This window comes from Hemitrygon akajei, chromosome 7 (assembly GCF_048418815.1).
Source record: "Hemitrygon akajei chromosome 7, sHemAka1.3, whole genome shotgun sequence".
Taxonomy (NCBI): Eukaryota; Metazoa; Chordata; class Chondrichthyes; order Myliobatiformes; family Dasyatidae; genus Hemitrygon; species Hemitrygon akajei.
The window spans coordinates 167,984,220-168,006,889 of NC_133130.1; the positions used below are offsets into that span (position 1 = coordinate 167,984,220).

General features: G+C 43.0%; 1 protein-coding gene across 3 annotated transcripts in view; it reads left to right on the forward strand.

Moving 5' to 3' along the window:
* The first annotated feature begins 5,898 nt into the window (after nt 1-5,898).
* The window catches only part of rabgap1 (RAB GTPase activating protein 1), a 242,797-nt gene continuing 226,025 nt past the window's right edge, over nt 5,899-22,670 (forward strand). Inside the window, exon 1 of one of the 3 annotated variants that reach the window (XM_073052552.1) lies at nt 5,899-6,087. In XM_073052552.1, coding sequence (XP_072908653.1) covers nt 5,914-6,087 — 174 coding nt within the window. In that variant the 5' untranslated portion in view covers nt 5,899-5,913. Of the gene's footprint in view, nt 6,088-6,414; nt 6,434-22,670 lie in introns of those variants that run through there. The other 2 variants (XM_073052553.1, XM_073052554.1) reach the window with 2 other exon arrangements.

Sequence of the window (22,670 nt, forward strand, 5' to 3'; positions counted from 1 at the left end):
CTGATTCTGAGGTGCTGGAAATCCAGAGCAGCTCACTCAAAATGCTGGCGAAGCTCAGCAGGTCCGGCAGCATCTATGGAAATGAATAAACAGTCGATGTTTCAGGCCGAGACCCTCCATCAGGGCTGGAAAGGAAGGAGGAAGATGCCAGAATAACATTGTGTAGAGAGGGGAAGGAGTGCAAGCTAGAAGATGATAAGCAAGGCTCGTGATGGTGTAACACTGGCTGTTGCTAGAGACAACTGTCGAACAAGTTTTGCCACAGATCTTGTACGATGCTGAGACTGAATGAAACAGTTTAACATCTGAAATGGGGATTGAACCCATGGTCTTGTGGTTCCGAGTCATCACTGAGCGAGATTGACAGCAGGGGCTAATTTTCTTGTTGAGGAGGAGTCGCGTTTGTATGTGTTGATCCTCCTGTTGGACTCCAGTGCAGACGCCTCCCCTGAAGTACTCTCCCAAGGGTGCTAGGGCACTGAAAGAGGGATAGGTAGTCAGCTCAGAAAGAACCCTTAACTGCCCGCCGGCTGGACCCATGACCAGACAGATGAGAAGTAACATCATGAAGGATCCCACCCACCCTGCTCATGAACTGTTTGTCCCTCTCCCATCAGGGAGGAGGTCGCGTAGCATCCACACCAGGACCACCAGACTCAAAAACTGTTACTTTGCCCAAGCAGTAAGGCTGATCGGCACCTCTACCCATTAACCCACCCCTCCACACCCCCAACACCACTACTTTACTACTTGGGCAGTACTACTTTCCTGTCAGTCACCTTGTGTACAGACAATCAATCTATGTATATAAGCTATCTTATATATTTATATTTATTGTGTTTTCTATTATTATTGTGTTCTTTACCTTATTGAGTTTTTTGTGCTACATCAGATCCAGAGTAACAATTATTTACTTATGTACTGGGAATGACATTAAATAATCTTGAATCTCCCTGAGCAACCCACCCCCAAGCCACTCTGCTGCCCAAAGATCAGGACCACAGAGAGAGGTGGTGCCTTTGGACCGACATTGGTTAGAGGATACTGCACCGTGGTAGCTACTGCTTTGTAAGTGGGACATTAAACTGACCACCTGCTGGCTCAGGGAGTGAGGCACAAACATTCCTGCAGAGATGCTTCAGGGGAAAGCCCTTGAGTTATTCCCATTGTTCTGCTCAACATTTTCCACTGCAACATCTGAATCGGATTTGTTTTCAGTGACATACACTCAATGGCCACGTAACTCATGCATGCTATAGAGTGGCCTTTGAGTGTATGTTTGTGGTCTTCTGCTGCTGCAGCCCGTCCACTTCAAGGTTCAATGGGTTGTGCATTCAGAGATGCTCTTCTGCACACCACTGTTGTAATGTGCAGTTACTTGTTACTATCCCCTTCCTGTCAGCTTGATCCAGTCTGACCATTCTCCTCTGACCTCCCTCATTAACACCACAGACCTGCACTCAATGGATGTTTTTTTTTTTGTTTCTCGCGCCATTTTCTGTAAACTCTAGAGACTGGTGTGTGTGAAAATCCCAGGAGATCAGCAGTTTCTGAGATACTCAAACCACCCCGTCTGGCACCAACAATCATTCCACGGTCAAAGTCACTTAGATCACATTTCTTCCCCATTCTGATGTTTGGTCTGAACAACAACTGAACCTCTTGACCATGTCTACATGTTTTTAAGCATTGAGTTGCTGCAACATGATTGGCTGATTAGATATTTGCATTTACAAGCAGGTGTACCTAATGAAGTGTACGTGTCACCTCTGGGGACTACAGAGAGATCTTTTATCAACATTCAAATTTCTTCTGATGTAAATGAGGAATCTTTGCTGGATTACTCAAGTTCTGGTGTTTCTGGATGTGTGTGTGTGCACGTGCCCTTAACTCCTGGTGGAGTTGTTGGGGTGCCATCACGACAAGCTTCTTGCACCGATCTTTTTGGTGATTTCTCATCATACGGTGTGTTTTGGGCGTCTGAAACCTGGCGAAGCCTGTCTGGTTGGATTTGAACTGGGGAGCCTTCGCTCCGAAGTCCAGCGCTGATGCCACTACGCCACTAGTTTCTGGATAACTTTCATCAATAAATGTCCCATGTCTGAGTACATAACAGTGAAATGTCACTGAAGAACTTGCATATGGAACAGATATTTGATATCTGTACGCAGGGTGAAATGATTACCACAGGAAGATCATGACATTATGTTGTGCCTGTTGTTACTTTATCTCTGATATTTGCATAGTTGTGATATTTTTATAGATAGATCACAATGTCGAGACTCAGACTCGCTGCTTCACTTCTGACCTGTGCTGATTCAGAACCTTTGTCTTTTAGTACAAAACTGGAATTCAGTCGAGTTTTCCAGCTTCAGGTAATTCCTTTAGAGATCCTTAATCAGGAAAAGTGAGTCCTGATGCATCACGGCCAAGGCACTTGAACAGAAAATCCTACAAAAAGTAGCGGATACGGCCCAGTCCATCACAGGGAAAGCCCTCCCCACCATTGGCCACATCTACGTGAAGTGCCGCTGCAGGAAAGCTGCATCCATCATCAAGTCATTCTCTCCTCTCACTGCTGCCATCAAGTCTAGTCACTTTTTATTGTCATTTCGACCATAACTGCTGGTACAGTACACAGTAAAAACAAGACAACATTTTTCAGGACCGTGGTACGACATGAAACAGTACAAAAACTAGACTGCACTACGTGAAAACAACACAGAAAAGAACTACACCAGACTACAGACCTACCCAGGACTGCATAAAGTGCACAAAAATAATAAATAATAAACAAGAAAATAGGCACAGTAGAGGGCAGTAAATTGGTGTCAGTCCAGGCTCTGGGTATTGAGGAGTCTGATAGCTTGGGGGAAGAAACTGTTACATAGTCTGGTCGTGAGAGCCCGAATGCTTCGGTGCCTTTTCCCAGACGGCAGGAGGGAGAAAAGTTTGTATGAGGGGTGTGTAGGGTCCTTCATAATGCTGTTTGCTTTGCGGATGCAGGGTGTAGTGTAAATGTCCGTGATGGCGGGAAGAGAGACCCTGATGATCTTCTCAGCTGACCTCACTATCTGCTGCAGGGTCTTGTGATCCGAGATGGTGCAATTTCCGAACCAGGCAGTGATGCAGTTGCTCAGGATGCTCTCAATACAACCCCTGTAGAATGTGATGAGGATGGGGGGGTGGGAGATGGACTTTTCTCAGCCTTTGCAGAAAGTGGAGACGCTACTGGGCTTTCTTTGCTATGGAGCTGGTGTTGACAGACCAGGTGAGATTCTCTGCCAGGTGAACACCAAGAAATTTGGTGCTCTTAACGATCTCTACCGAGGAGCCATCGATGTTCAGTGGGGAGTGGTTGCTCCGTGCCCTCCTGAAGTCAACAACCATCTCTTTTGTTTTGTTCACATTCAGAGACAGGTTGTTGGCTCTGCACCAGTCCATTAGCTGCTGCACCTCCTCTCTGTAAGCTGACTCATCGTTCTTGCTGATGAGACCCACCACGGTCATGTCATCGGTGAACTTGATGATGTGGTTCGAGCTGTGTGTTGCAGCACAGTCGTGGGTCAGCAGAGTGAACAGCAGTGGACTGAGCACTCAGCCCTGGGGGGCCCCCTGCTCAGTGTGATGGTGTTGGAGATGCTGCTCCCGATCCGGACTGACTGAGGTCTCCCAGTCAGGAAGTCTAGGATCCAGTTGCAGAGGGAGGTGTTCAGGCCCAGTAGGCTCAGCTTTCCAATCAGTTTCTCAGGGATAATTGTGTTGAATGCTGAACTGAAGTCTATGAACAGCATTCGAATGTATGTGTCTTTTTTGTCCAGGTGTGTTAGGGCCAGGTGGAGGGTGATGGCAATGGCGTTATCAGGAAGGAGATACAGGACCCTCAGGCCCCACATTAGCAAATTCAGCAACAGTTATTACCCTTCAACCATTAGGTTCCTGAACCAGACTGGATGGCTTCACTCACCCCAACACTGAGATCCCAACTGATTCCATAACCTATGGGCTCGCTTTTAAGGAGGAGAATAAACAGTCAGCCTGAAAATGTTGACATAGATGCTGCCTAACCTGCTGAGTTCCTCCAGTATCACGTGTGCCTAGTTCTGGGTTTCCAGCAACGGGCTATTTCTGCTGCAGATCGCCTGCCTGTGATTTACAGTTGTGTTTTCTCTCCATATCAGAATCAGGTTTAATACCACTGGTATATGTTGTGAATTTTGTTGTTTTGTGACAGCAGCACACTGCAATACACAATAATTTAAGATCATAAATTACAATAAGACACATAAATAAAAAGTTAAATTAAGTAGTGCAAAAAAAAAGGAAAAATAGTGAAATAGTGTACACAGGTTAATTGTCCATTCAGAAATCTGATGGTGGAGGGGAAGAAACTGCTCTTGAAAAAAACCGAAAATTGGGAAACTGTTTTCATGCTTTTGGTTTGCAGACTACACTAGCAGAACGTTAAGTTCCAAATTCAAAGTAGATTTATTAACAAAGTATATTTATGTCACCAAATACAACCTTGAGATTCATTTTCCTGTGGGCACTTACAATAAAATTTGTAGAGGGGCCTGGATCCTGTGGCTTCGGTTCAGCCTGTGTCCGACCTTACACGCTCTTGGTGATGGGCCTACCACCCCTCCTTGGTCCTGCCACATTGAATTGCCTCCAAGTCCAAAAGGAATTTACAGACTATTACTTGTGATGATCGTTTGCCAGAAAACGAGTGGTTAACGAATTATTGTTTTGTTAGCTACCAGCCAGAAGTCACAGAGGTTCACCAACGCCATCTTAAAGCAGAACAAAAGAAACCAAATTGTTTAAATACAAAAAGAATATTATTATTAATAATAATAATAATAATAATAGATAAATAAGTAATAAATAATATTGAGAACAGGATTTCCAGAGTCCTTGAAAGTGTGTCCAGAGGTTGTGAAACTAGGTGGGACCTCATTGTTGAGTTGAGGGAAGTTATCCAGTCTGGTTCAGGAGCTTGATGGTTGTCAGGTTATAACTGTTTCCAAATCTGATGGTGTGGGACCTGAGGCTCCTGTACCTCCATTTTGATGGCAGCAGCAGGAAGAGTGTATGGCCTGGATGCTGGTTGTTGCTTTCCTGCAATAGTGCTCCTTGTAGATGTGCTCAGTGATGGCAAGGGCTTCACCTGTGGTGGGCTGTGGACTCAGTGTAGGTTTTTCTCTTCAAGGACATTGGTGTTTCTCTACCAGGCTGTGATGCAACCACTCGGTATACCCTCCTCTATGCATCTCCAGAAATTCGTCAAAGTTTGGTATGGCATTCAAAATCTTCTTAAACTTCTAAGAAAGTAGAGGTGCTACCTTTGTAGTGGAACTTGCATGCTGGACCTCAGACAGATCCTCTGAAATAATAATGCCAAGGATTTTAAAGTTGCTGACGCTTGCCTCCTCCGATCTCCTGATGAGTACTGGCTCATGGACCTCTGGTTTCCTCTTCCCGAAGTTAATGATTAGTCTTGCTGAGATTCAGTGAGGGGTTGTTGTTGAGGCGCCACCACTCAGCCAATATTCAATCTCCCCCTTATATCCTGCTTCCTCACCAGCTTTGATTCGGCCAACAACAGTGGTGCCGCCAACACACTTGGATAGTGCATTGGAGCTGTGCTTAAGTACACTGCAGTAAGTGTAAAGTGAGGGGGGGGGGGTAAGCACACAGTCTTGTGGAGTACCTGTGCTGATGGAGATTGTGGAGGATTGCGCCTACGGCTTGAGTTGAACCTTACTCTGGCAGTGGAGCTGAGGGCAGTGAAGAGGAATCGAAATGATAGACAACTGGAAGCTCAGAATGGCCATTGTGATCTGGTGGGTAGCAGCCCCTTTAAGACCTGGCTACTCGGAGGGTCGATCCCCATAGCGGGGTCCTGCCGGCATGGTGCGCATGCGCTCCCGTAGGGGCGGGGTTATGGTGGCGACGGCACATGCGCAGTGCAGGGCCGCGGCGGGGCCGGTGTTGACAGTGGCGGCCGAGAAGCGAATGACGTCGCGGCGCGGCTGCGGGCCCGGCTTCTCGCTATCGCTCGGTGGCCCCTCCCGCAGCGCCCAGGTGAGCTCAGCGACACCTGAGGGTGTGAAGGGAGATGGGTGGGGGCGGAGGACCGGGCTGGCGAAGCCGTGCGCCCCCGAGGAGACCCTGCTCTGCTTTGATTCTAGGCGCCGTGATTGTGGTGGAAGACACAAGAGAGAGTGCTTGTCCCCGATTATTCTTATTCTTCCCCCCCCCTCCCCCACCGCTCCCGGAAAGGACGAGGCCGCCTACTGCCCTCGGTAACGGGGACCGGCGGTGGATTTAAAGTGCCGGGCCCGGCGGCCCTGGGCCCTCGCCGCGCACGCGCACTGTTGGCCGGGACTGCAGCCCTCTCGTTGCAAATGTTCGGCAACTCTGGCAAAGTGTAAGCAAACGGAATCCGCTGCATTATAACCTCCGCCACTTTATGCAAATGTCCATGCAGCTTGGGGGAAATAACGTGCCTGCGCCGCCCCACAACGGTGCCCAAAGCTCTGCAATCCTCACCTTTGTTTTTTTTCGTAGATAAAACAACCAATCGTGCTTAACTTATCTTTCGATTGCTGATAGTATTAATCGTTAGCAGTTAAAAACAAAACTAACTTTCCCCTGTGCAACTGAATTGCGTCCATTGCATTAATCATCACTGTACTGCAAATATGGTCAGTAATTTAACATTGGATTGTACTGTGCAACTAAGGTGTCCAGTGCTGTGCCTGTTGTATAATTTTTTTAATATATTTAATTGTAAGTAATAACAAAAGCAACCACCAACTAATAGACCGTGCAACGAAGGTGTCCAACGCGGTATTTGTTCGTGATACTTTTTTAATATTTGAAAATGCCGTCGATTAATTTACTTGAATCCAAATTGCACGGACACTGTGTTTCCCAGTGCTATGAACTCGATCGTTTTATGTTCATTATTTACGATGCATTAACTTAAATGTCGGTGTTTATTTTGTATATCGGTTGTATATGGGACATACACAATCAATCTATGTGTATAAGCTATCTTGCGTATTTATTTTGATTATTATTATTATTTTCCTTGTTTTATTGTGTTTTTCTGTGCTTATAAGATCGGAAGTAACAATTATATTGCTCGCCTTTACTTGTGTACTGGCAATAACATTAAAGAATCTTGAATGTGTTGTAGTTTAGGACTACAGGTTCCAGAAACCTTTGCTGCCATGCACAGAGGCAGGAACTGTATATTTTAACGAGGAATTCATCGGGGTCGCTTGGTCCTTCGCTGTCTTGATCATTTGGAGCTTGTTTTCTGTTTACACAAACCTTCCGTTCTGAATTGTATGTAAACAACGCGTTTTTATTTTAAGATATTTTTTGTTCTGCACCACTGTTTTGTTTCCTCGACTGCTTTCTATTGGCTAACAGTGACGTAAGGGGTCAGTATTTGATACCTCTCCGATTTAGTATTAGTGATTATCATTACACCAAAACACAACTAGTTATTCATAATCTGGATTAGTTGACGATGTATTAAATTTGTAACTTAAATGTTGCAGTTGAGGAGTTTAGAAGCAAAAGAGGTTTTGTTTTCCCCGATGATGCGGGTATTGAGAAATCAGAGCTTTACACGATCAGCATGAAGTGCAACGTGAGGGTGTAGTCTTGTCTCTTAGTCATTAGTTGTTTGATTAAGATTATGGGTTTGAAAGTGGCTTGGATTATCAGCAAATAAATGTACTCTGACTGGACTGTCAAGACAATGTTATCTGTTAACCATACATTTTGAAAATAGCTATGTGTTCAAAACAATAGAGTTACGGGATGTGTGGGAGGGAAGGGTTAGGTTGATGGTTGAGTAGGTTCATGTTAGCACAACATTGTGGGCCAAAGGGCCTGTGTTGTGCTGTTTAAAATGTGAGAATTCTCAAAACTTATTTCTGTACGATATTTAAATTACTATTGTTTGGCATCTGAGATTGGGTCTCCTACATTGACATTTATAGTTCAGTTTTAGTTAAAGGTCATTGACTTGAATAGTTGACTTTCTGCTCCATAGATGCTGCCTGACCCATTGAATATAGTGTTATTTCCAGCTTTGCAGTATTTCACTCTGTTCCTGACTTGTCGTCTTAAGTTTGTGGATGATGTAAAGATAGTTGAAGGGGCGGGTAGTGTTGAGGGTGCAGAAGGACTTAAAAATATTAGGAGAATGGGCAAAGAAATGGTGGAATGAATACAGTGTCGGCAAGTGTATTTCCGTGCACTTTGGTGAAAGGAATATAGGTGTAGACTAATTTCCAGATGGTGAGCAAGTTAAGAAATCAGAGGTGCAAAGGGACTTGGGAGTCCTCATGCAGGGTCCTCCAAAAGTTAACTTACAGGTTGAGTTGGTGGTAGGGAAGGAAAATGCAGCGTTAACATTTATTTCTAGAGGATTAGAATATAAACATGAGGATCTAATGCTGAGACTTGAAAAGGCATAGGTTTGGGCCCCTTATCTAAGAAAGAATGTGCTGTCATTGAAGTGGATCCAGAGGAGATTCGTGGGAATAACTGTTTCATTCACAGGATAAGTGTATGAGGAGCTTCTGATGGCTCTGGGCCAGTGCTTGCTGAGGTTTAGAAGAGTGAGGGGGGGATCTCATTGAATCCTATTGAATAGTGAAAGGCTTAGAGTGGAGACGGAGAGGATATTTCTATTAGTGGGAGAGTCTAGGACCACAGGGAACAACCTCAGAATAGAAGGACATCCATTTAGAACAGAGATGAGGAATTTCTTTAGCCATAGAATAGTGAATTTGTGAATTCATTGGCATAGATGGCTGTGGAGGCCAAGTTATTGGGTATATTTAAACAGAGGTTGATGGGTTCTTGATTAGTAAGGGTGTCAAATGTTTGGGGGAGAAGACAAGAGAATGAGGTAGAAGGAAAATAAATCAGATGTGACAGACTCAGTAGGCTGAATGGTCTTTACAATGGGAAGTGTGTGGCTTGCGAATGAAAATTATACTTGTGTTAATCAAAAACCTATTTCAAGTACATGGGTTTGTTGAGTTGTTTAGAGAATTTGTGGAATTTCAATCCTTTTAAAATTGACTAGTATAAATCAGAATTGGGTTTATTATCATTGATGTGTCATGATATTTGATGTTTTGTGGCAGCAGTACAGTGCAATAATAAAATTACTGTAAGGTACCAAAATAAATGGTGCATTTTTAAATATAGAAATAATAAGTGCAAAGAACAAATAATGTAATGGCATTCATTGACTATTTAAAAATCTGATGATGGAAGGAAAGTAGCTGTTCCAAAAATATTGAGTGTAGGCCTTCTGGCTCCTGTGCCTCCTCCCTGATGGTATTAATGTGAATAGGGCATGCTCCCGGAAGGTGAGGGCCTTTAATGATGAATGCCAGCTTCTTGAAGGATGAATGCCAGCCTCTTGAGGATGTTTTCAGTGGTGGGGAAGCTACTGCCTGTGATGGAGCTGGCTGTGTTGCAGCCCTTGTTACAGCCTTTGGCAATCCTGTGCATTGGAGTCTCCATACCAGGCTATGATGCACCCACTCAGAAGGATCTCCTTTGTACGTTTATAGAAATTTGTAAGAGTCTTTGATATACCAAATCTCTTCATACTCCTAATGAAGTAGAGCTACTGGTGTGTCATTGTGATTGCATCAGTATGTTAGATCCTCTGAGATGTTGATGCCTATGAACTTGAAAGCTGCTCACCCTTCCACTGCTGACCCCTCGATGAGGACTGCTATGTTTTCTGCTGACCTCCCCTTCCTAAGTTGACAATCAGTTCCTTGGGCTTGCTGTCGTTGATTGAGAAGTTGTTGCATCACCACTCTGCCAGCTGATCTATCCCACTCGTGTATGTCTTAGTTTGACTAGTTTAGTTTAATGAATTTTTAGCAAGAATCTGCCCATTTAAGTATCTTTCGTCACATTTTTTTCTCTTGTCAAAAACAAGGAAAATTGCTGGGGTGGAATAAGTGAAATTAAATTTAGATTAAAAGGCTTTAATTTTGAACCCCAGTGCCGAGACAAGGATTATAATCATGACTCTTATTAGACCTGTTATACTACTTCTGTGCTTTATTAGGGGTGTAATATAAGTTTCCGTGATTACTCTATTTGTATTATTTTGGTAATAGTAGTTTTCATTGTCTGTGGCAAGGTATCATATCGGTTAGCGTAATGCTATTGCAGCACTGGTCATCAATTCCCACTGCTGTCTGTATGCAGTTTATACATTCTCCCCATAACCATGTGGGTTTCCTCTGAGTGCTCTAGTTTCCTCCCACAGTCCAAAGACATGTAAATTAGGGTTAGTAAGCTGTGGGCATGCTCTGTTGGCGCCGGAAACATGGCAACGCTTGTGGACTGCCCCCAACACAGCCTTAGATTATGTTGGCCGTTAATGCAACCAGTGCATTTCACTGTATGTTTTGATATATATGTGACAACTAAAGCTAATCTTTAAAAATCTTTTCTGTATGTGGAAAATATGCTATAAAATGTTCACTGGTAAAATTATTTAAGGACAGTGTACTTGAGCTTGGGGATTGTAGAATGGCATATTATCCTTGCTTCTGGTTTATTGGTTTATTAATACAGCCATGATACTTATCGAGACGTTATCTTGTGCGTTGGGAGTGCATGTATTTAGACCTAAAGCAATGGGAGATATTTTTAACCATTTTGGTATTTCGAATTCCAGAAATTTCAACCTTCATAGAAGTCACTTTGCATCTAGAAGAACGTTGTTTCATTAGTTGAACGCTGTGCTTAACATCGCCATTATCAGCGCTCTTTTGCAGTTGAAGATGTGAGTTGCGTGCACAGTTAACAAGCTAGAACGTAATGCCAAATTTGAAGAATATTTTCAGATATTTATTAATAATTAATTTGTTCGTGGTTTTATTTATTTAGATAATACAGTGCGGATCAGGCCCTACTGGCCAGATGAGCTGTGTCACCCTGTAACCTACTGATTTAGCCCTAGCCTAATCACAGGACAATATAAATATAAACTTACTAACTGGTGTGGCTTTAGAATGTGGGAGGAAACCGGAGCACCTGGAGGAAACCCACAATCACTCAGGAAGGAACGTACAAACAGAAGACGTGGAATTTGAATTCAGAACTCTGCCCAAGCGTCGCGGTCCCAATTTGGTCAGTTCATTTTCATTGCATTTTGTGTGGTTAACTCTGTATATTTCAATATAAAACTTGGGTTTAACAGTAACTTGAGATTACTGGGGTTTTTTTAGTTCCTTTTGAATTGCTATTGAGGTGGTAGTGGCGTGCCATTTTGATGTGTGGTGAAGATCCCTTTCCATGTTAGCTGAAGTAATTAGACCAAGTGCTGGTGTTAGGTACCTAGAGGACAACAAACACCTTGTATCCAAAGCTGATGGTGTGTTTTCCATTTGCCTTGGATTTGTGGGTAGAGATTGCAGTCTGGGACATGCTATTACAGAAATCTTGGCATTGAACTGTAGTTCATTGATGTTGGAGGGAATAACTATGGCTTTTGTTTCCTGGATAATGTTACACTCGTGTGCTTTGTAGCTGGTGGAAAGTTTTTATGGAGTTGGCAGGTGGTCAGTGTCAGTTCTCTAGTTTTGGTCCCTGGTATTTCCACTATCTTTGATGGTAGAGAATTTGATAATCCAAGTGAATATTAAGGGGGAGAAGATAGCAACATTTTTGGGATGCATGTATCTCGGAGTATCTAATCTGGGCCCAGTGCATTGATGCAACCACAAAGAAGGAATCCCAGTGTCTCTACTTTGTTAAGAGTATGTCACCAAAGACTCCAGTGAATTTCTATCAGTGGAGGCCATTCTGAATGTATCACAGCCTGGTATGGATGCTCCAGTGTACAGGATTTTGAAAAGCTGCAGAGCATTGTGGATTCAGCTCCTTTATAGACACGCCTCTCCCACCACTGGGGTCATCTTCAGGTGGTGCTACAGGAAGGCAACATCTATCGCTAAAGAGCCTTACCGTCTAGGGCATGCCTTCTCTTTACAACCTTTGGGAAAAGGTGCAGAAGCCTGAAGACCCACAACCAATGTTTTAGGAACAACTCGTTCCCCCTGCCATCAGATTTCTGAACGGTCTTTGAACACTTCTTTATAATTCCTTTCTTTTGCATTATTTATTTCCTAATTTATAGTAATTGTTATGTCTTTGCATTGTACTGTTGCTGCAAAACAAAAAAACATGCTATATACTGTAAGTCACTGATAATAAACTTGATTCTGATGCCCAAGTCTTGTAACAAATTGTATAGACGTTTCATTATTTGAGAACCTGTGGTAGAATTGAACACCTTGATTGAGACGGGACAAGCTGAATAAGACTTGATGCAGGGTATTGACCCAAAACATCAACAGTTTTCTTCCTCCTACTGATGCTGCTCAACCTACTGGGTTCCTCCAGCAGATTGTGTTGCTCCAGATTCCAGCTCTGGCAGACTCTTGGTCAATAATTGGGAGGAACCAAAGGAATGGGTTTGCTAATAGTATGAAGCTGGATCATTGGGGTAAAATATGGTTCTGCTTCTGATGGTTTGTAGTGCCTCATGGATATAAGAACATAAGACATTGGAGCAAAATTGGGCCATTTGGCCCGTTGAGTGTGCTCTGCCATTCCATCATGGCTGATTTATTATCCCTCTAAGCACTATTCTCCTGCCTTCTGCCTGTAATCTTTGACACTCTGAATAGTCAAGAGCCTATCAACCTCTGCTTTAAATATACTCAATGATGGGGAGTCAGAATTTGAGGTTGTATATTTTGTATTTTTCTCTGATATTAAATGGAACCATTGAACCATCGACTTGGCCTGCACAGCTGTCTGTGGCAATGAATTCTACAGATTCACCATCCTGTGGCCAAAGAAATTCCTCCTCATCTGTTGTAAAGGGACGTCTCTCTGTTTTGAGGCTGTACACTTTGGTGCTAGATTCCCCCACTATAGAAAACATCCTTTCCATGTTCTCTGTATCTAAGCATTTCAGTATTAGGTTAGGAGTTACAATTCATGCCCAGATTTTCCCCAGTGTATTATTTTTGTGGGGTGGAGACTAGTATTGGAATGACTGTTATGATTTTTAAAATAAATCTCTGTTACTTTTGTCACGTTTTCATGAGAGATAAACACAAATAAAGAAAACTACTGGAAAATAATTCCAGGGAGTGTTGTTCCTGTGAGTGTTCAAATCAAGTAAAACTGGTTTATCCATTTTGAATTAACTTCTGAAGGTTCATGATGAATAATGTTGAAGGTAATTTTGCAATATAGCTTTTCTTTGTGGTTGAATTGGGTCAGATCATTTCCATTGTATTTGTGTGGTTAACCCTGCATATTTCAACATAAAAGTTGGGTTATTTATGTTTTGTTTTGGCGTATAGAAGTCAATATGCATGAATGCTGTTTTATATTCCTCTATTACCAAGTTTTAGGGCAGTAACCTTGACATTTCTTTGTAAATTGACAATTGTAGTCTGACTCATTTGTTTTTTGAATTGCTAATTGAAACAGGATGAACCAGGCAGTCTTGTCTACCTTTTCCCCAGAGACCTTCGAATGTCCATCTGTACTAATCCCATTTAGCAGTACCGTAGATTCCGGACTACAGAGCGCACCTGATTAAAAGCCGCTGACTCTAATTTTAGAAAGAAAATCAATTTTTTACTTGTACAGGCCGCACCGGATTTTCGGCCGCAGGTGTCCCACGTTGTAATATGAGATATTTACACAGAAAGATATTACACGTGAGGATTTTTTAACTTTTAATTAAATCCATATGGTAACATAAACAAATACATATTGCAAATGCTTTTTTTTCGAACCGTGCCTGTAACGCGGCTACTTTTAAATATACGTTGCGTATACTTTTTTACTGAACAACATTCCAATATCTCCTAACGACTGGTAAAAATATATATATACTGCAGCCTACCAGGAAAAGTTATTGATCGCCTTTAACTTAAAAGCAGCGTTTCGCTCAGATCCAAAGCCGCTCCGCCGCTCGCCCCCTCCTTCCCGTTTATCGCAAACGGCATTTTTCCCACAAGACGCGGCGAAACCGGGTGTGACGTCATAGCATCCCGCGATGTAGTACAGAAAGCAAATATAGTTAAAACAGTTCTAACTTTAACTAGAAAATGAATTACTAAGCGAAAATATTATAAACTAAATAACTGCCATAAAGGCAGCACAATGCTTTTCTTCGAGTGTTTTCCATGTTGATGAGGGTGAGTACAAATGACTGATTTACAATAATTTAATTGTGAAAGTGTGCTTGATTTATCGTACAATTTCATTGGACCTCTGTGAACTACTCATCAATTTTATTGGTCTACTGTTACGAGGCAAAATGTTTTTGGCGGCATGAAAAAAATAATGCATTAGCCGCTCCGTATTAAAGGCCGCAGAGTTCAAAGCTGTTCAAAATGTGGGAAAAAAGTAGCGGCTTAAAATCCGGAATCTACGGTATTTGGTTTGTGGCCACCTGGGCATTGTTGATGTAAGTGCTTGGTTTGATTGAATGAGAGTCTGTGTCTCCACCAATCCTCTGGCTGTTCTATCTCAAACTCTGAGTGAGAAAAAGAAACACACACAAAATGCTGAAGGAACTCAGCAGGCCAGGCAGCATCTATGGAAAAGAGTAAACAGTCCACATTTCTGGCCGAGACCTTTTTTCAGGACTTCTGGTTTGCTGAGATCCTCCAGCATTTTGTGTGTGTGTTGCTTTGGATTTCCAGCATCTGCAGATTTTCTCGTCTGAGTGAGAAAGATCTTACCTCTATCCTCTGTAAACTTGCCCCTTACCTTATAAACATGTGTCCTCTGGTTGCCACTCCAGAGAGCTAGGCTGATTATCAGTGCTATTCAGCATTGAGTGTGCTGCTAGAGATTCTGACTTCTGGATGAGATGGTAAATCCAAGTTTAACCCTTCCAACAGATATACGGAGAGTAAGTGAAATCTTTCAGATGTATTTGAGAATATTTATCTCTTCTACAAATGTGCATATAACAGGTATCTTAGTTGGTATATTTATTAATTTAGAGATACAGCATGGTAACTTGATTTCTGGCCCAGCAAGCTCAACTGTCCTTTCACACCTATGTGACCAATTAATCTATTAGCCTGTACATCATTGGGATGTGAGAGGAAACTGGAGGACCCAGAGCAAATCTATGCATTGATGGAGAAGATGTACAAGCTCCTTGGTGGGAATTGAACCTGGGTCACTGGCACTGTAATAGCGTTACACTTATTTGGAAAGGATATACAAGCGTCAGAGACAGCTCAGTGGAATTCACCAGGTTAATTTCTGGGGATGATAGAGTTGTACTATTATGATCAGCTAGTAAAATTAGATCTGTATTCATTGGAGTTTGTAAAATAAGAGAGGGACACAAAAGGGTGGATTTAAAAAAAAAATGTTTTAGAGACACAGCATGGAACAGGGCTTTCCAACTCAGTGATCTGCACCACCCAGCAACCCACCGATTTAAGCCTAGCCTAATCACAGGACAATTTATGATCACCAATTAACTTACTAACTGGCATGTCTTTGGACTGTGGGAGGAAATGTGCACTGGGGAAGAAACGCATTAACTTTCTTAGAGGATGCTGAAATTGAACTGTGTACTCCAGACGCTCTAAGCTGTAATAGCATTGTACTAACGACTATGCTGCCATAGTGCCCCAATGCTCGGATGTTTCCACTAGTGGGAGAACTCTATCAATGGGACGTATTTGGATGGTCACTGAGGTGCATAGGAACTTGCAAAGGATGGTTGAATGACTGGAACTCTCTACCAGGAGGGTTGTGGAGGGCTGATCATTGTAGTATTTAAAGAGGAAGTGGGTAAATGTTTGAAAGATTAGGAAATTGAAACTATAGCGAACTAGTGTGGAAGAGAAAAATGGCAGAGCAGCATAGTGTCTATTTGCATTTTGCTGGTTCTGGAAATTCAAGAGCTTATACTCAGTAGTCACTTTATTAGGTACAGGAGGTGTGTTCATGGGCTTCTGCGGTAGCTCATCCACTTCAAGGTTGGGCCTGTGCATTCAGAGATGCTCTTCTGCACTCTGTTGTAACGTGTGGTGATTTGAGTTACAGTCAACTTCCTGTCAGTTTGAACCAGTCTGGACATTCTTCTGGCCTTTGTTATTGTTTCTGCCCACAAAACTGCTGCTCACTGGATGTATGTTATTGTTTATTGCACCATTCTCTGTAAATTCTAGAGAACGGTGTGTGTGAAAATCCCAGGCGATCAACAGTTTCTGAGCTACTCAAACCACCCTACCTGGCATCAACAATCATTTCATGGTCAAAGTCAATTAGATCACATTTCTTCCCCATTCTGATGTTTGATCTGAACAGCAACTGGATCTCTTGACCATGCCTGCATGCTTTCATGGATTGTGTTGCTGCCAGGTGATTGCTGGTTAGATATTTGCATTAACGGGCTAGTGTACCTAATAAAGTGGCCACTGAGTTTATATGTCAAGGTTTATGGGCAGGTTAGTCTCTTTGCTATATTTACAATAGCAAATGTATTTTCAAGTACTGGACACACAAGTAATTGGGGATATTGTTACTGTTGATAATTAGGATATTCAGTGTGTATTTATTTAGTTGCGAAACATTAATTCTAAACAGGTTCGCATTTGCCATAGCTTTTTAATCTGATGTAATGCATGCTACTTCTAAAGTTCTATTGTTGGTTTTCATCAATTCTGGAACAGCAGGTTTACTGGAGGAATTTTTAATTGGTTGAGTGGGCAGATATTATTTGGCTTTTCTACTAAAACCTTTTAAAATGTCAGTGAACCAACGTCATGCAGAAATTGAAAGGAAGCTCAGCTTCTAGTGAGTTTTAAGCACCGAAGCAGCTTCTCTGCCTACTTTGTCCACACAGGCCGTGAAGTGTCTGTCTGTAGTAATCTCAAATACTAGTACCGTGGTTTCCCATTAACTGGGACACATTGGGTCCAGAATATTTTGCATCAATGAGCCTAAGTTTCATGGAAATAGTTTGACTTTTTAAACAGTGCATAGTTCCCTGAAGGTGGAGTCTCATGTAGATAGGGTGGTGAAGAAGGCTTTTGGAATGCTGGCCTTTATAAATCAGAGCATTGAGTACAGAAGGTGGGATGTAATGTTAAAATTGTACAAGGCATTGGTAAGGCCAAATTTGGAATATGTACAGTTCTGGTCACCGAATTATAGGAAAGATATCAATAAATTAGAGAGAGTGCAGAGACGATTTACTAGGATGTTACCTGGGTTTCAGCACTTAAGTTACAGAGAAAGGTTGAACAAGTTAGGTCTCTATTCATTGGAGCGTAGAAGGTTGAGGGGGGATTTGATCGAGGTATTTAAAATTTTGAGAGGGATAGATAGAGTTGACGTGAATAGGCTGTTTCCATTGAGAGTAGGGGAGATTCAAACGAGAGGACATGATTTGAGAGTTAGGGGGCAAAAGTTTAAGGGAAACACGAGGGGGTATTTCTTTACTCAGAGAGTGATAGCTGTGTGGAATGAGCTTCCTGTAGAAGTAGTAAAGGCCAGTTCAGTTGTGTCATTTAAGGTAAAATTGGATAGGTATATGGACAGGAAAGGAGTGGAGGGTTATGGGCTGAGTGCGGGTAGGTGGGACTAGGTGAGATTAAGAGTTCGGCACGGACTAGGAGGGCTGAGATGGCCTGTTTCTGTGCTGTGATTGTTATATGGTTAAGTAAATATTTCCTTTTAACTATCATTTAACTGAGTAACGATTTATGTATTTAAATGAACAATTTAGAACACTACCAGAACCTTTAGAGTACTATAAAACAATATTAGTTCCTAATAGACAGAGGAATTCATTCAATGTACGCTGCCATGTTCTTTTGATTGACTATAAATGAACAAAATCAGCACAGATAATGGACTGCCTTCATACAATGCGGTAGATGATTCCATCCTCCAAATCTTGATTTTTGTTGCAACATTAAAGATAATTGTAGGTACAGTTAAATTCTTCATAGTTCCTAACTTGAAGTAGTGAAATCATTGCTTTTTCACTCCGAGCTGTTCTGCATCTCCAAGCTTAAATGCTTGAAACTGTACTGAGCAAAACAGTTCAGAATTGGCCACGCAAGTGCACACGACTGACACTATTTGAAACTGTTCGGCAGCAGTCTCCTGCCCCAATCAAGCTGCAAATAAATGAAGGGACTCCCAGCTATTTTCTCGATTTAGATTTTTTGTCTTTAAGAGCTGTTCCAAATAAGCAGCTACCCTGATTAGCCAGAGCTTGAGCCACCTGTGCTTTGACATGTGAAATGCTGGAGGAACACAGGAGGTCAAGCAACATCTATGGAAATGAATAAACAGTTGATGTTTTGGGCTAAGACCCTTCTTCAGGACTTGTATCCCTGCTAAACTTGCTCCTTACCTTTATTAACCTCTGTCTGCTGGTTACTGATATATCTCTGCTGTCTATTATAGACAATAGACAATAGGTGCAGAAGTAGACCATTCAGCCCTTCGAGCCGGCACCGCCATTCTGAGATCATGGCTGATCATCTACTATCAATACCCGGTTCCTGCCTTGTCCCCATATCCCTTGATTCCCCTATCCATAAGATACCTATCTAGCTCCTTCTTGAAAGCATCCAGAGAAATGGCCTCCACTGCCTTCCAAGGCAGTGCATTCCAGACCCCCACAACTCTCTGGGAGAATAAGTTTTTCCTTAACTCTGTTCTAAATGACCTACCGCTTATTCTCAAACCATGCCCTCTGGTACTGGACTCTCCCAGCATCTGGAACATATTTCCTGCCTCTATCTTGTCCAATCCCTTAATAATCTTATATGTTGCAATCAGATCCCCTCTCAATCTCCTTAATTCCAGCGTGTACAAGCCCAGTCTCTCTAACCTCTCTGCGTAAGACAGTCCGGACATCCCAGGAATTAACCTTGTGAATCTACGCTGCACTTCCTCTACAGCCAGGATGTCCTTCCTTAACCCTGGAGACCAAAACTGTACACAATACTCCAGGTGTGGTCTCACCAGGGCCCTGTACAAATGCAAAAGGATTTCCTTGCTCTTGTACTCAATTCCCTTTGTAATAAAGGCCAACATTCCATTAGCCTTCTTTATTGCCTGCTGCACTTGCTCATTCACCTTCAGTGACTGATGAACAAGGACTCCTAGATCTCTTTGTATTTCTCCCTTACCTAACTCTACACCGCTCAGATAATAATCTGCCTTCCTGTTCTTACTCCCAAAGTGGATAACCTCACACTTATTCACATTAAACGTCATCTGCCAAGTATCTGCCCACTCACTCAGCCTATCCAAGTCACCCTGAATTCTCCTAACATCCTCATCACATATTGTTGATATACTTATTGTTGATGGGAACGGCCACAGGAGTGCTCTGCTCTCTCTGTCTGCTCCCACTGCCTCTCTTGACTGTCACCCATTTGCCTACCTCCTGTCGTTTCGGTGTGACTACCTCCCGATAACTCTTATCTATCTCTGTCTCTGCCTCCCGAATGATCCGTAGTTCATCCAGCTCCTGCTCCAATTCCCTAACTCGGTCTGATAGGAGCTGCAGCTGGATGCACCTTTTGCAGGTGTGGTCATCAGGGACAACTGTGTTGTCCCTGACCTTCCACATACTGCATACGGAGCACACCACTGCTCTAACTGTCTCCCCCATTACCTGATCCCAGATTAGTCAGAATAAATGAAAAAAAGTACCTACTGACCTTACCTTTTTTACCCCAGCAAGCACATAGTCAGGCCCACTGATTTCCTCTCGCTGAAGCCCAGCACTCTGCTCCCGTGCGCTCTGCTGCCCGCTCCTGAAGGTGGGCCTCTTTTTAAACCCCGCGCTCGCCGCTGGTGTCACCCGCGCCTGCGCAGTTTCTATCCACCTCCTGCTCCCATGGCTTCATATGACCCTGATTGGGGGGCTAAACAGGTGTTACATCTTGCCCAAGGGTGACCTGCAGGCTAGCGGAGGGAAGGAGCACCTTACACCTCATTTGATAGAGATTTATTCCCACCCTACCACCCCTGAGTTTAGAGTCCTTGAGACAACTTTTAAGACATGATGTCATGTCTTAAAAGTAGTGAGATGTCCAAGTGAACAGCAAAAGCAAAACATTGGTAAAGAAACTGTTGTAATAAATACTTTGGCAGATTCTCGATGGTGACTTAAGGAAGGGGTTAATTTCAGAATATGATATTAATAGGTAAAAGTCGAGGAGCACACTCTAGAATATACCAGGCAGAAGCTGGAGGCACGTGACTGTTCTGTTGTGTGGCTTTGGGAGGTGACAGGGAAGTTTGAGTTTGTGGAGAATTATTTGAATATGAGGAAATGAGATTCTAAACTGATGGTAATTAAGCCATCAACCCAAAGCAGGTGCATAGGGAAATGCATGTTGGGTGGAGTTAGGGCAGTTGCAGCAGAACTTGCGATTAGTTAGAGTTGGAAATCAGGTTGGTAGTGCATGACAAAAGTATGAAGGACGATTTGGTCAGTGATCTGTGGGGGTGGAGGATTCAGTGCTGTTGGATGTTTTGGGGCTCAAAGATGAGCTTGCTGTGGGATTGTTTAATTCACACAAATTCTGGCTTGCCCACACTGAGTGTTGGGTAAACAGCTTACCAGTATAGAGCCAGCAAGGGATGTGCAAGCCAAGTCATTGGGCATGCAGAGATCAAAAGGTTTGTGTGTTTATTTTAGAGATATACTGTGGATCAGACCTTTCCTGCCCAATGAGCCAAATCTCCCAGCACCCACCTATTTAACCCTGGCCTATCACATGAAAATTTACAATAACCAATTAACCTGTGGGAAGAAACTTGTGCTCATGGGATGTCATACAGACTTTGTACAGATGATACCCAAGCCAGTAACCAGTACCAGTCTTTTGATTAGTAAGGGTATCAAAGGTTATGGGCAGAAGGAAGGAGAATGGGGTGATAAATCAGTGTAGATGTGATGGGCTGAATGGCCTAATTCTGTTTCTGTCTATCTCTTTTGGTCTTATTTGTCAAGGGGAAGTGGAAGGGATTTGGACAAGGAGAGCCACCAGGTAAAAGTGGTTGCTAAAGTGGAGTAACTGCATCTTTCTGTGTAGATTATTGTCTGAGTTCGTTCTATGAGAATTGTAGAATCACAGAAATATTTATAGTGTTTTAGAGCAATGCTGGGAGGAAACGGGCTGTCTGGCCCAACTGGTCCACGCCACCCACAGCAGCCTCCCTGCTAGTCCTGGTTGCCTCCATGTTCGGCCTTAAACACTCCAACCCTCCCCCCCTCAGACCCCACTGTGTACCTGTCCAAATGACTCTTAAATGTTGCAATTGTACCCACCTCAACCACTTCCTCTACCAGCTCATTACCATTGCTCTTTGCACAGACATTACCTGAAGAGAAATCTTTAAATCTCAGACAAGAGAAAATCTGCAGACGCTGGAAATTCAAGCAATCCACAAAATGCTGGAGGAACTCAGCAGGCCAGGCAGCATCTGTGGAAAAGAGTACAGGTGACGTTTTGGGCTGAGACCCTGCAGCAGGACTGGAGGAAGACTCATCTTTTTTTCTCTAGTCCTGCTGAAGGGTCTTGGCCCGAAATGTTGACTGGACTCTTTTCCATAGATGCTGCCTGGCCTGCTGAGTCCCTCCAGCATTTTGTGTGTTTTTCCTTTTTAAATCTCTCCACTTTTATATAACCATATAACAGTTACAGTACGGAAACAGGCCATCTCGGCCCTTCTAGTCCGTGCTGATTGCTTACTCTCACCTAGTCCCACCTACCTGCACTCAGCCCTTAACCCTCCATTCCTTTCCTGTCCATATACCTATCCAATTTTACTTTAAATGACAATATCAAACCTGCCTCTACCACTTCTACTGGAAGCTCGTTCCACACAGCTACCACCCTCTGAGTAAAGAAATTCCCCCTAAACTTTTGCCCCCTAACTTTCAACTCATGTCCTCTTGTTTGAATCTCCCCTACTCTCAATGGAAAAAGCCCATCCACTTCAACTCTATCTATCCCCCTCATAGTTTTAAATACCTCTATCAAGTCCTTCCTGTATTTTGTACCCGTATTTGGTGTAGGAGGAAGCCATTTGGCCCATCTAATTGTCGACTCTGCTAGAACATAGCTCTGCAAATAACACTCTCTCAGGGGCTTTAAAAGACCAGTTTCCACTCCACAAACATGCTCAGAGTTCCTGATCACAACGCTTGTTTTTCTTGAAGCAGAGGGTGTGGGAGGGATCTTCAGTCTGCTAAGTGGCCAGCAGGGGGTGCTTGATTGCACTTGGTGCCACTTGTTTCATTGTGGGCTGAGGCCAACTCTGATTCTGATTACTTTTCCTTTATTTATTTATTGATTGACTGACAGTTCTGTGCATAAGTCTTAGGTATGTGTATGTGTACACACACACACACACACGCGCACACACACTTAAGACACCAGTCAAGGTCATTCGATTTCCAAACAATTTTTTTTTGATCATTATAAATTGTCTCTCAGATGCTTCTCATTCCCTCTTTCTCCCTTTCCATTTTCCTAACCATGATTCCCCTCTCCCTG